Below are 15,039 nucleotides of genomic sequence, written 5' to 3'. Positions count from 1 at the left end.
TTGTTTCTTTGATTAAATTGGGAGTCTTGGATGACCTGCCTACCTCAAGGGAAAGCCTAGTTTACATGGTTTGAGTCACATGTTTGTGACCCCCTTTGACCCTAAACAGGGTATATAAACTCAGAAGTTCACGTTTTTCCTTGGGGGCTATCACTGACTGGAAGAGTGGTGTGTGACTAGGCAAGCCGTTGTAACTGCCCCCTGGCTTTGCTAACCCAGACTCATTGGTTCTTCGGTAACTATGAATTGTGATTTGGTCTGTTTATATTGTCTCTTTGTAATTTGTCTGTATTTGCTCTGAAGTTCAGGTTGCTGGCTTTTCCTCCCAAACTGAGTTCTATATGCATGTTTGATTAAAAAGTGAGATTGTTAACCCCTTAACGTTACTTTCCTTAGGAAAGCAGATCAAAGAACCTGTGCTGCCAGCTTTTGTTGCTGGTCTTGTTGGGTCTTACACCCCTACAGCAGCTGCAAGCAGCATTGTTGCTACAGAAGTATGGAGAACTACTTCTTCAGCTATAAAGTGGAAACAGTAATACTCAAGAAAATAAATGTAACAGTAGTTTAAAAGGCTAAAATCCTATATGTAGGGTTTTCATTATGATCCTGATAAAATGGACCCGAATGCTTAAGTACAGTACAATAATTTATTATTAGTAGCAAGGATAAACTTGAAAGGTTACTGGCATTTAAAGCATACTCAGGAATCTCCCATGTCTTCAGTCCTCTTCTGGGTTGATGAAGTTTTCTTCTATGATATTAATACCCATTTTAAAAAAATGTAAATAGCGATTGTTTCTGTCTTGGCCAGAAATCCTGAGGGTCTTCCCCATCCAGGACACTGTTTTGTTTTTAACTTTTAATTTTTGCTAGGTAAAGAGACCATTCTTTGCTTCAATTCTTGTTGTTGAATCACTGAATGGACCTTGCTTCAGTCAAACTGAGACTTGCAAAAGACCATAGCTTGAAATGGCCAAAATCCCCAATGCATCCTGGGCCATCTTCAGTTCTGCTGATCTATATCTTGCCACTAGGCCCAGATGGCCCAGGAGGAGAAAGTGAGGCTGGTGACTTGGCACAGCCCTGCCTCACTTAAATCCAACAGACTTGCATGCCATGGCATCACCTGCCTGACATCACGATCCTCTTCTAGGATGAAGGACAAATCACAACAACAGGCAAGTTTAAACTCTTGGGAGAGAGAGGAGGTGGTATGTCACCTAGAGGCAGGGGGAGGCAAGTGCAAGCTGGGTGGAAGCCCTCACAGCTCTCTGAAATGCTTTGGGAGAAAAGCCAGGCCTGTGGTAAATCCTGTAGAAATGAAGTATCACTATTTCTTTAACTGACTGTTTTTTTGGGTTTTTGATGCCATCACATATGATTACTAAAATGTCAAGGGCGATAGGGTGACTGATTTTCCCTGTAACATATTTTGAAAACCCATTCTATTGAACCGTTTTTCTCTTCTAACTTAAAAAAAAAGCAGTTAAGGCAGGTTACCTTTAACATGAATGCTTTAGACCTTAAATGTATCTATTATAGGACGAAACAAAATATTTGAAAAATAATGAAGCACATTTTGTTTTAACGCAGAAACTAATGATAATAATAAGTGACTAACTGTTGGGAGAAAAGCATAGCAAAATCCTCTGAAGAAATCTTTGTCTGTGAGGTTCCTTTGCACTTCTGACTTAACCTGTGAACAGATCTCCCCAGCCCTGCTGACAGTGTTCAGTGACTGTAAGGCTGCAATTTAAGGAACTAGGACCTCTCCTAGCCAAAGTAAGGTAACTGATGGGCTAAACTTTAAATAATAAGTGATAATAATAATCTGCTATCATTTAGAAAATAATCAAATTACATATTTTAATAATTAGCATATAGTAAAGTTACATTTTTTTTTTGGAGAGGGGAAGGCAGGGCAATTGGGGTTGACTTGCCCAAGGTCACACAGCTAGTAAATGTGTCAAGCGTGTGAGGCCAGAGTTGAACTCAGGTCCTCCTGACATCAGGACAGGTGTTCTACTCACTGCGCCACCTAGATGCCCCATAAAGTTACATTTTTGAACCAACTATTTATTCATTGGGTGTACACTAGTCCTCACTGTATTGATACAAGACTCCAGAATTTACTATTTGTGCTGATTGTCCTCCTTATCCAACATTCCAGCAGCTTTCCTCTCCATCATTTCCCATGGTAGTTGCTCCCTTCTACTTATTCAGTGAATTAAAGATTTTAAATTTCTATTGGCAAGCTGTCCTTTCAAGTCCACCAAATGTACTCCCCCTTCCTCTAGCCTACCTACAGACCAGACCAAGCCTGGAATTTTAAGACCTATCAAAAACTTATTTGGATATAATTGAGAACATATGTGCATGTGGTGAATTTTGAAAGCAACAGTTGTGTAAGGAAAAGTTAATGAATACTGCATGAATTTGAACCAACACTGCTAAGGATTATTGACACATGAACACAATAACTATATCATGCCCTAATATGGGATGAATAAAGTTCCTAGGGTTTCTCCCCAGCGTGAATTCTCTGATGTAAAGTAAGGATGGAGGGGAATCTGAAAGTCTTTCCACATTGATTATATCCCTAAGGCTTCTCTCGACCATGGAGTTTCTGATGAGTAGCAAGATTGGAGCTCTGTCTAAAAGCCATTCCACATTGATTACATACATAAGGTTTCTCTCCAGTGTGGATTCTCCTATGTGCAGCAAGATGGGCCGTCTGTGTAAAAGCCTTTCTACATTCACTGCATTCATAGGGTTTCTCTCCAGTGTGGATTCTCTGATGTTTAGCAAGACTGGAGTTCTGTGTGAAAGCCTTTCCACACTGATTACATTCGTAAGGCTTTTCTCCACAGTGGATTTTCTGATGTCTAGTAAGATAGCCCCTCTCTGTGAAAGCCTTTCCACACTGATTACATACATAAGGTTTCTCTCCAGTGTGGATTCTCTGATGTGCAGCAAGATGGGAGCTCTCTGTGAAAGCCTTTCCACATTGATCACATCCATAAGGCTTCTCTCCAGTGTGGATTCTCTGATGTGCAGCAAGACGGCCCCTTTGTGTGAAAACCTTTCCACACTCACTGCATTCAAAAGGTCTCTTTCCAGTGTGTATTCTCTGATGTAAAGCAAGAGTGTATTTATTTCTTAAAGTTTTTCCACATTGATTACATTCAAAAAATTTCTCTCTAGTGTGGATTCTCTGATGCTTAGCCAGAGTGGAGTTCTCTGTGAAAGCTTTTCCACACTGATTACACTGAAAAGGCCTCTTTCCAGTGTGGATTTTCTGATGTGCAGTAAGATTGCCCCTATATGTGAAAGCCTTTCCACAATAATTACATTCAAAAGGTTTCTCTCCGGTGTGGATTTTCTGATGTGTAACAAGATGGGCCCTCTGTTTGAAGGCCTTTCCACACTGATTACATTCAAAAGGTTTCTCTCCAGTGTGAATTCTCTGATGTGTATCAAGATTGGAGCTCATTCTGAAAGTCTTTCCACATTGATTGCATTCATAAGGTTTCTCTCCAGTGTGGATTCTCTGGTGTGCAGTAAGACTGGAGCTCATTCTAAAAGTCTTTCTACATTGATTGCATTCGTAAGGTTTCTCTCCAGTGTGGATTCTCTGATGTGCAATAAGACTGGATCTCTGTGTGAAAGCTTTTCCGCACTGATTACATTCAATAAGTTTCTCTCCAGTATGGATTCTCTGAAGGCCAATAAGTAGAGATCTATAGCAGATAGCCTTCCCACATTCATTATGGTCATAACACTTCTCCCCAGTATGAATCTTCTGAGGTCTATCAAGGTCTGAGTTATAACCAAAGGCCTTCCCACACTGAAGAGATGTATATCTTTTCATTCCTGGTTGAAATCTAGGCTGGCAAGGAATAGCTGATTGGTGGGATGAGGTTGCTTCCCACTCATTATATTCATCAGACTCCTTTCTAATGGGAATTTGCTGATGAGTACTGAGCTTAGAGTTCTGAATCAGGGCCTTCGCATCTTTCTTACTTACAGAAAGCATTTTTCCAATATCACTTTTCTGATGCTTATTGATGTCTGAACTCCAGCTGATGGCCATCTGCCACTGATTACCAGGATACATTTGCATTTTAGAAGCCTTTGGTAGGGACTGAAAAAACTTTCCCTCTTCAGTAAAGCATTTCCTATAATCAATATCTGGAGGACAGTCATTTCCTGAGGTAATTTTCTTACAGTGATTCAGGATCGAAGACTGTTTGAATCTTGTTCCAATTTCACTGAATTCACAGTCGCTCTTTGGATTTTTGTCTTCCTCGATACTAAAGTCATGGATTTCTCTCAAATGGAAGTCACAGGGAGCATCACTCATGAATCTTTGCAGGTCACATCCTTCCACAAAAATTCCCAGCTTTCTAGTTATTTCATTTACTTCAAACCTGGTCCCTACAACTGAAGAAAACAATCCATCAAACATACATACAAAAAATGATTTGCACAAATAAATAATGTAATAGCAATGGATACTGAAGATTTATGCAGCTCATGACCTTCTCATCACTATCAGAGGTCAGTGGAGCTAGGATTAAAGCCAAGAATCACCTACCCAGCAAAACTGAGTATCATGCTCCAAGGCAAAATATGGACTTTCAAGAAAATAGAGGACTTTCAAGCTTCCTCAGCTAAAAGACCGGCGCTGAATAGAAAATCTGACTTTCAAACAAAAGAATCAAGAGAAGCATGAAAAGGTAAACAAGAAAGAGAAATCACAAGGGACTTACTAAAATTGAACTGTTTTCTTTACATTCTTACATGGAAAGATGATGTGTATGATTCATGAGACCTCAGTATTAGGGTACTTGAAGGGAATATGTATATGTGTGTGTGTGTGTGTGTGTGTGTGTGTATGTGTGTGTGTGTGTGTGTGTATGTATATAAATAATATTGTGGAGGGGTTTTACATAATGATACGCATGTGGCCTATGTTGAATTGCTTGCCTTCTTAGGGAGGGTGGGTGGGGAGAAAGAGGAGAAACAATTTAGAACTCAAACTTTTGAAAGCAGATGTTCAAAAACAAAAAAAAAGTTTTTGTATGCAACTAGGAAATAAGATACGCAGGCAATGGGGCACAGAAATTTATCTTGCCCTACAAGAAAGTAAGGGAAAAGGGGACTGAAGGGGAGTGGGGTGACAGAAGGGAGGGCTTACTGGGGAATGGGGCAACCAGCATATATGCCATCTTGGAGCGGGCAGGGTAGAAATGGGGAGAAAATTTGTAATTAAAACTCTTGTGAAAATCAATGCTGAAAACTAAATATATTAAATAAATTAAATAAATAAATTAAAAAAAAAAGACAATGGGGGCAGGACTGAGTGTGTTGTGCCAAGGGAAGGAGGGGACTTTCATAACAGCATCTTTGTAGCAGCTATAGTACCTGGGTCACAACTCTGAGGTGCTGATTTTCTATCGTTCTAGGAGTGAGGTTGGAAGTTTGTATAACAGTAAACAAATAGGTTGAAGTAGGGGAGTGTTAGGTGATAAAAAGTGAAGGAGGGAGTGGGGTGGGGGGGAGGAGAGGAGGAGCCCCAACATTGGCTTTGTCATGCAGGTGAGAAGTAACCTAGATTCCCACCCTCAAATTGTTCACACCTCCAATGGGACCAATGAAAAGTTCTAAGTCGTATATTTAAATTGATCATAGGAGTAGAACTGTGTCTAGGACAAGGCCAGTGGGGTTTTTTATCCCAAGGGAATAAAAAAAAATAAAATAAATAACAATCCTGGGAAAAAAAAAAAGAACTGAACAGGCTGACTTAGCTGTCCTGAGAGTTTGTTTTGGGAAGACCCCAGCAGGGGGTCAGAGAGATTTTGGGATGATCAGGCTCCATGTTGTGATTTTCTCTATTAAATCTTTGTGGTTCCTTGCTGTTATGATGAAGTGGACTGACTGACTGTGAGAGGTGAGCATCTGGTTATGGGGTATTGTTCTCTGGTGTCTGAATAAATGGTTTACTTCTCCTACCTTCTATGTGGAGAGTCTTGTATACTTTGAGATAACAGAGCTACAAAGGCATTTTGACAATTATCACCTACATTGTTATTACTGCCTTACTGTTTCACCAAGTTCTTTATATATTTAAAGTATGAGACCTTTATCTGAGAAACTGTCTAGAATTTTTTCCTCCAATTTTCTGTTTTCCTTCTGATCTTGACTACCTTGATTTTATTTGTACAAAACCTTTGTTACTTACTGTAATTGAAAATCATTCATTTTGCACCTCACCATGCCATCTCTTGCTTATGTACAAACTGTTCACCTCTCCATAAGTCTGACGGGTAATATGTTCTATCATATTCTTTGAATTTCCTATGATGTCTCCTTTATATCTAGGTCATGTATCCATTTGGACCTTATTTTGGTGAATGGAGTATATTAGTCTCTGTCCAATTTCTGATATACTGCTTTCCAGCTTTCCCCACAATTTTCACCAAATCAGGAATTCTTATCACAAAAACTTGTCAGCATTTTTCAAACACAAAGTTACTCTGTTCTACTCATCTACCTTTCTATCTCTTAGCCAGCTCTAGATAGCTTTTTAAATATTACTACCATTAGTGATTTCTTTTTATTTTCTTTATTTTATTTTTAATTCATGGAATAAAATAAGCATTTCTATAACATGGTATAATTTAAAAAAAGATGATTGCACATGAAGTAGCAAATCAATTATGACTCAACAATTTCCTATTCATTTTAAATAGGTAATTATCATGTAAATTTCTTTTTTTCCTTTCCCTCCTCCCTTTGCCCTGGAGATGTCTACCAACAGATATGTGTGTATATGTGTGTATACATGAAATCATTCCAAACATATTTCTATTTTTCTGTTCTTTCTCTAAAGCCTGAAAGCGCCTTCCCTCACACGTCCTTTCTATTTTCGGTTGTTTATAATAGTCAAAATGGCTAATTGAACTCAAAGTTGTTGTTAAAAATATTTTGCTGTTGCTATATATAACATTCTCTTGTTACTGCTCCTTCTTCATTATTTTGTGCAGGTCTATGCATCTTTTTTCTAAAATCATCAAGTTCATGGGCAGTGGCAGTTTAATAACTCTTTGGGCATAACTCCAGATTGCTCGCCAAAATGGGTGGATCAGTTCACAATCCCACCAACAATAAATTAGTATCTCAATTTTTCCACACCCCCTCCAATATTTGTCTCATTCCCTTTAATCATTTTAACCAATCTGATAGGTGTAAAATGATATCTCAAGATTGTTTTAATTTGCATTTCTGTACTCAATAATGCTTTTGAGTATTTTTTTCATATGACTAAATTGTTTGGATTTCTCCAATTGGAAAACTGTCTGTCCATATCCTTTGACTATTTCTCAACTGCAGAATGACTCATATTCTTACAGATTTTACAAAGATCTTTGTATATTTTGTATATTTGTGGCATGAGAACTTTATCTGAGAAACTGCAAAGAAAATCACCCCTCCCCCAATTTTCTACTTTCCTTCTGATCTTGGGTACATTGCTTTTATTTCTAAAAAAAAAAAATTTAATGTAATTAAAATTATCCATGTCAGACCTCATTCTCTTCCATGTCTCTTGTTTGTTCATAAATTGCTCACCTGTCCGTAAGTCTAATAAGTAACATGTTCCATGATCTTCAATTTTCTTGTAGTATCTCTCTTTACATATAGCTTATGTATCCATTTTGCCCTTATCTTGATAAAGTGTAAAATGTTGGTCTATGCCCAATTTCTGCCATACGTCTTTCCAGCTGTCCCAACAATTTTGCCCCAATACTGAATTCTTATCCCAAAATGTTGTCTTTTCACTTCTCAAATAGATGATCACTCTATTTGCTGCTGTAAATTGTACGTCTACTCTGTTCCACTTACCTACTTTTCTATTTCTTAGCTAACACCAAACAGTTTTGATAATTACTGCATTCTACTACAGTTTAAGATCAGGTTCTACAAAATCTCTTTCCTTTACATTATTTTTCCTTAGTTCCTTTTATATTCTTGACCTTTGTTCTTCCAAATGAGTCTTGGTATTATTTTTTCTAACTCAGTAAAATAAGGTTTTGATAATTTCATTGGGATGGCATTGAAGGTATAAATAAGTTTAGGTAAAATTGTCAGTCTTATCATATTGGTCCTCCCTACCCATGAACAACTGATAGCTCTCCAATTATTTAAGTATGTTTGGATTTGGATTTTTTTTTTCTAATTTGTGTTCATGTAGTTCCTGGGTTTGTTCTGGCAGCTGTACTCCCAGGAATTTTATACCGCATGGGTGGGGAACCTGTGCTTTCCAGGTCACATGTGCCCTGCTAGGTCCTTAAGCACTGCCTTTTGACTGAGTCCAAGTTTTACAATACAAATCCTTTCATTAAAGGGATTTGTTCTGTGAAGTTTGGATTCAGTTGAAAGGGCCACCCTTGAGGACCTAGACCTAGGGCTACATGTGGCCTCAAGGCCATAGATTCCCCACATCTAGTCTAGACATTTTAAAATACAGTACCTCCTACTATCTCTTCTTGCAGGGTTTTTCTTGGTGATGTATATGAATTCTGATGATTTATGTGAGTATATATTATATCCTGTTACGTGGCTAAAATAATTGTTTCAACCAAGTTTGTAGTTCAGTCTTTGGGATTTTCCATGGATAGCGTCATATTATCAGCAAAAAGAGATATTTTTATTACCTCATTCCCTAGTCTGATTGCTTCTACTCCTTTTTCTTCTCTTATTGCTATTCTAGGATTTCCATTACAATGTTGAATAATATTGGTGACAATGGCCATTTCTATTGAACATTGGCTCTTTCTGGGAAGGTTGCTAACTTCTCCCCATAACAAGTAACTCTTGCTGACAGTTTTAGGTAACTGCTTTTGTCAATTTAAGGAAAAATCCATTTCCCCTATGCTTCCAAGTGTTCCTAAGAGAAATGAGTATTCAATTTGATCAAAAGCTTATTCTTCAGCAAGTGATATATTCCTATGATTGTTATTTTTATTACTGACATCATAAATCATGTATATAATTTTCCTTAGGTTAAACCAACCCTGCATTCCTGGTATAAATCCCAGTTGGTCACAATGTACAATCTTTGCAATATATTGTTGTAATATCCTGGCTAGTATTTTATTTAGGATTTTGGCATCCAAATACATTAATTGAAGTGTCCTATAATGTTTCCTTTTTTATTCTTCCTGATTTGAATATCAGCATATTCGTATCATAAAAGGAGTTTGGTAGTTGCCCTCCTTTGTCTATTTTTCCAAATCATTTATTTAATACTAGAATTAGCTGACCTTTACAGATTTGGTAGAATTCCCTTGCAAATCCATCTGGTCCTGCTGCTTTATTCTTAGGAAGCTCATTTGTGGTCAGTTCAATTTTGTTTTCTAAAACAAGATGGTTTAGATATTCTTTTTTTTGCCTGTTAATTTCATGACAATAAGGTTCCCCCACTACCAGTCCTCCACTCCCATCTGCTTCCTGTCTCACTTCTTCCTTTCAGGACTTATTAATGTGTAATAACTTCTCCATTTTACTTCTCCCTACCGAATTTTATTTCTTAGAATCAACCCATCATACTCAACTCAGCTTAAGCTTTTCTTTCAAACTACCCAAGTAATGATGACATTCTTAAGGGCACTGATAACATCTTCATGTATAAAAAGTAAACAGTTTGACCTCATTGAGCCCCTTATAACTGGTCTTTAATTTTTAACTTATATTTCTCCTGGATCATCCATGTCCAATTTGCCATCAAGCTCTGCTCTTTTTTCTCATAAACATCTGAATGTCTCTCACTTGTCCTTTTTTCCATTCAGGATTAGACTCAGCTTTTCTGAGCGATTTATTTTTGTTCAAAACCACAGCTCCCTTGCTCTATGAAATATAACATCCCAAGCCCTACAGTCTTTTAATGTAGAAGCTGCTAGGTCTTGTGTTATCTGATTCTAGCTCCACAGTATTTACATCCTGTTTTTCTTGTTGCATCCAGTGTTTCCTACTTAACTTGGGAGCTTTGAAACTTGGCTATAATGTTACTATAAGTTTTCATTTTGTTATCACTTTCAGTTGGCAAATGGTAAATTGTTTTCTATTCCTACTTTACCAATCGTTCTAGACCTTCAGGGCAATTTTCCTTAATATTGTCTTGGAATACTGTATCTAGAGCTTTGTACTGTATCATACCTTTTAGGTAGTCCAACAATTCTTATATTGTGTCTCCTTGGTTTATTCTCCATATCATTTGCTTTTCTAATGAAATGTTCATATTCCCTTCTACTTTTTCATTCTTTTGATTTTTAGTTAGTGTTCCTGGGTGTTTTATAATGTCATTAGCTCCCTCTTGCCCAATTCTAGTTTTTAAGAAGTTATTTTTCTTTTTAAGTTTTTGGATCTGTTTTTTTAATTAGTTGACTTTCTTTTCATATTTTTTTTTTATTTCCTAGGCTGCTCATGTTTTTTTCCCCTTAATTTTTCCTCACTCCTTCATTTGATGTTTGAAATCCTTTTTAAGTTCTTCCAAGAACTCTTTTTGGGCTTGTGACCATTTGAAATATCTCTTTAAGGAGGAGTGGGTATTTTGAACTTCACTTGCTTCCTCTGAGAAGAAACCCAGATCTTTATCTCCAGCTACCTGAATGATGGTAAATTATTTAACTTGAAAAGGGTGAAAGTCAAGACCAAAGTAGATGGACAGTTGGTGCACACAGAAGATTGGGCTGTCATATCACCTTATGAGGCTGAGATGCAACAGAGCATGAATCTATTCTCTGCAGATTGTGCAAATTTTGGTCTGACAATTAACACCAAGAAAAGAGAGGAAATGGTCCTTACCCAGGGACAGCAAATTCTGGATATTCTCCAGCATGACCTCCCTGTACAGCTCTTTCTGCCAATGGTCCAAGAGGCACCACTCCTCCTCAGTGAAGTCCACAACCACATCCTTGAATGTCACCAACTCCTAAACCATCAAAATCACATAATTTAGAGCTGAAAGAGACTCCAGAATTCATCTAGTCCACACCTCAACAACTTAGAAGAGGAAATTGAAGCACAGAAGAGGGATGTGCCCACAACTCATATAACCTTTATGAGTGTCAGAGTCAACATTTGAAACCAGTCATTAAGAGCCCAGTAGAATATGGAGAAAAGCATTTTACATTTGAAGTGAGAATCATGTTGAAGTAATAAAAACTGGAAAAATGTCCTACTATTAAATATTTCTTTCAATAGAATTAGGGAGAAGGTATGTGTTCTGTCAGTGAGGTCTAAGAATCTGTGGAGAAAGAGACAAAGAGACAAGGTCATCTGAAATTCCTCCCACCAGAAGTGTCATCAGTGACATATTAAGAAAACTGAAAGAAGACATTGTGAAAAGTTGGTAAGTACTGTGTATTCTTTGGGGGTTGGGGAGATTGAACAGTGATAATGAGGAAAGAACAAAGAAAAAGGAATGACCTAGTAAATTTCCTTAGAGTTGGAAATAAAGTGTTAATTAGATGAAAGAATGAAAAGGATTCTGAAGAGACATTACTCACAATGTGGCCTCAGCTGAGTGGAATGAGCCTGTTTCCAGCCAAGTGAAGAGTTCTCTATTCTTATACTGAGGGGTTCAGATGACACTGGCTGTGATGTGTCATGCTCAAAACCATCTGTGGTCCTTGCTTTATGATTGTTTGCAGTTGTTCAAGGAATATATTAATTCATTGTATTATTTAATCATGGAGAAATGAAAGTAACTATGTGAGAAAAGGAGGGTTCCTTGATTCAGTATAAATGTAATATTTTATGAGGTGGGTTTGGAGATTGAGCTAATGCATAAGAGAGACACTGACACTATTTATGAAAAATAAATTATTTCAATATGCAACTAGAACTCAAGAACATTGGTGATCAGGAATGAAGAGGCAGACTGATGGATATAATACATGAGAGTGGGGACATCTGTAATCCCTTGTTACATGGGGGGCTCATCTATTTATCCAACCTGCTACATCTACAACACATATTCAGCCAATGCACTTGGCATTCGATGCTCTTGTTTCATTTTCTTATATTTCTAGCAGAAGGATGAGTCATTTTTTCAGTTTTTCTTTTATTTTAGAGCAATACTCTTTCATGTAGGTAAAAATCTTTTTACTTTTTTACCATTTTGATTCTACTTAAAAAATCTTATTTATCTTCTATTTATAATCTATCTTTTACTTTTAGCTTACTGTATTTCTATTATTGAAACTTCTGAGCAAATAAAGTATTAGACTTTTCCTGATTTTTTTAGGTTCCCAAGAATTTACAAAATTTTCCTTTTTTCTTGGTGTTCTGAATCATGACCTTTCACTGCATTGAATTTATTTATCATAATGAGGCCATAATGGCTATTCTTTTTTAAAATTATTATTACATTTTAATGTACTGCTTATTCTTTTTTAAAAATAAATTTATTTTTTAGTTTACAACATTCAGTTCCACAAGTTCTTTGGTTCCAAATTTTCTCTCCCTCCCTCTCCTTCCCCCCCCGTTCCCCCCCCCCCCAGAAAGCATGTAATCCAATGTAGGTTCTACATATACCTTCACATCGAAATTATTTACATAATAGTCCAGTTGTAAAGAAGAATTACAACCAATGGAATCAATCATGAGAAAAAAAGTAAGAGAGCAAACAGTTTGCCTCAATCTGCATTCAGATTCCATTATTCTTTTTCTGAATGTGCATAGCTTTTTCTATCATGAGTGTATTGGAGCTGTCATTGACCCTTGCATTAATTAGAAGGGCCAAGTTGTATCAAAGTTAGTCCCTACAGATACCATGTGTCTGTAATTGTGTATAATTATCTCCTGGTTCTGCTCCCCTCCCTCAGCATCAGTTCATATAGGTCATTCCAGGTTATAATTAAGTCTGTCTGCTCCTCCTTTCTTATAGCACAATAGTGTTCCATTACTTTCATATACCACAGCTTGTTCAGCCATTCCCCAATTGATGGGCATCCCCTTGATTTCCAATTCTTTGCCACCACAAAAAGAGCTGGTATAAACATTGTTGTACATATGGGTCCCTTTCCTACTTGTGTGATCTCTTTGGGATACAGCCCTAGAAGTGGTATTGCTGGGTCAAAGGGTGTGCACATTTTTATAGCCCTTTGGGCATAGTTCCAGATTGCTCTCCACAATGGCTGGATCAGGTCACAACTTATAATGGCTGTTCTTATATCAATGTGCTGAATGTCCCTTTCAGTACCTCTCTTCCCCTCATCTCTTGGATAAAACTTATAGACTTACTTCCTGTGCAGTTCCTTTGTCTTTTCTCACAGAAGGATTAAATGAAATAATGTCCATGCGCTCCCCGGCACACAGCAGACACCATATGACCAGGCTCTTAACCCTTTCCAGTCTTCTTCCACCTCCCTCTGACCCAGGGACACTGGACTCCTGGCCGATCCTTGACCAAGACCTGTAATCCCCTGATCCTATGCCCTCTCAAGGTTTGTCTCTCATGCTCAGACTGTCCTCTCCCTGCACCTGGGCCTCCTGACTTCCTTCACATCTCAGATAACATCTCAGGTAAAATCCCACCTTCTGAAAACAAGCTTTTCCTGGCCCCTGACACTGCTAGAACCTTCTCTCTCAGGGTGCCTCCCATCCATACTGTATAGAGCTTACTTAGACACAACTGCTAACATGTTCTCTCCCCATTGGAGTGTAAGATCATGGAGGGCAGAGGCTGTTTTTTTTTTTCAACCTACCTTTACATCCCTAGTTAAGCACAGTGATTGGCACAGAGAAGGCACTTTCTAAATGCTTATGGATTTGACCTGAGAAATGGTAAATGGGTGGGACTTAGAGAGACCTAGGAAGGCTTTTGTGGCCAGAGGAAGGAGGAAACGAGCAGAAGTAGGACAATTTCTGCTCTGCTGACAGCACTGCAAAGGACAACCTATGCCTAACAGGATAAAGCTTCCTTGGCTCTCTTGGATTCCAGGTTTGCTAAGGCTGGTCAGGTCTGTGGATGGACTGCACTCACCTGGGATGAGGGTCTCTGGGTGCCAGGGGCCATTCCCTCTGGTTCTAGGCTTTGGGCTCTGCAAGCTGACCTGGGGAGGGAGAAGAATCTCAGAATGGGAGAGACATTGTCTTTGCATTCTCTTCCTAGGGTGGATTCTGACCTGCTGGGAATGACTGACCCTGAGCTCCCAGGAGGATTACAAAGGCCCTGCTTTGCTCTCAGGGGAGAGACTCCACCTCAGGAGGAGGGCAACAAAGAGGGTCAGCCTTGGAAGTGAGCTTGGTCTGAGCAGGAAGAGGACTTGCCACCCTCTCTAACTCCTTCCCTTGGACCTCATGCCCCTCCCCCATGCTCCTACAGAGAACGCAGAAGGGGCTTGGGTTCCCAGATGGGATGAGACCAGTCAGAGCCTCAGTGACCTTAGACACAGAGCTCTGCCTCCACCTGATACTTTGGGTGAGATATGTAGGTCAGGCAACTGTGACCCAATGGTAAAACTGGGGATGGCACCCTAGGACCTTTGGGCTGTGGCAGGGAGCCTGGATAAGTAGCAGGGGCAACCTCCAGAGACAGGACTTGGAGGGAGGCCTTCTCTTGGCAAGCCTGCAGAACAGTCACCAAGAGGTGAGAGGCGGAAGAAGAGGCCCAATGGAAAGGGCAGCCAGCAGAAGTGGAGTATGGGGAGGGGCCCTAATTCAGACCTACCTGGCACCTACATCTGCACAGCTGGCTCCCAGAAGGCAGAGAGATCTCAGCTCCAAGGGAAGAAGGCAGAGAGAGAGATCTCAGATACTAATGCTTTTGCTTCCCTCAAGCCTGCTCTAGATGGGTTCTCCTAATCCCAGCAGTTCTAACCCACCCTCCCTTCAGTCTAGTGGAATGACCCCTCTTTCCCTCTCTCCTCCCAGGCTTCCAAACATCCCCCCAAGGAGAGAATTCCACCAGGGCCACCACCCACTAGCTTGGTCCTCTTTGAGCTCCCCTCCCCCACTGCTCCACCCCCTCTC

The 15,039-nt window shown here is 39.1% G+C and overlaps 1 protein-coding gene across 1 annotated transcript; it reads right to left on the bottom strand.

The window, feature by feature from the left end:
- Positions 1-2,005: 2,005 nt before the first annotated feature.
- Positions 2,006-14,784, bottom strand: LOC118840394 (zinc finger protein 883-like). Its single transcript, XM_036747886.1, has 4 exons — positions 14,738-14,784; positions 14,051-14,120; positions 10,867-10,993; positions 2,006-4,443 (listed from the first exon to the last, which is right to left on the bottom strand). The coding sequence occupies exons 2-4, from the start codon at positions 14,081-14,083 to the stop codon at positions 2,600-2,602; spliced, it is 2,004 nt and encodes a 667-aa protein (XP_036603781.1). The 5' UTR covers positions 14,084-14,120; positions 14,738-14,784; the 3' UTR covers positions 2,006-2,599.
- Positions 14,785-15,039: the final 255 nt, after the last annotated feature.

Source organism: Trichosurus vulpecula, chromosome 2, assembly GCF_011100635.1.
Source record: "Trichosurus vulpecula isolate mTriVul1 chromosome 2, mTriVul1.pri, whole genome shotgun sequence".
NCBI lineage: Eukaryota > Metazoa > Chordata > Mammalia > Diprotodontia > Phalangeridae > Trichosurus > Trichosurus vulpecula.
The sequence above is the reverse complement of the archived record's forward strand: the minus strand, read 5'-3'. Positions and strand labels throughout refer to the sequence as shown.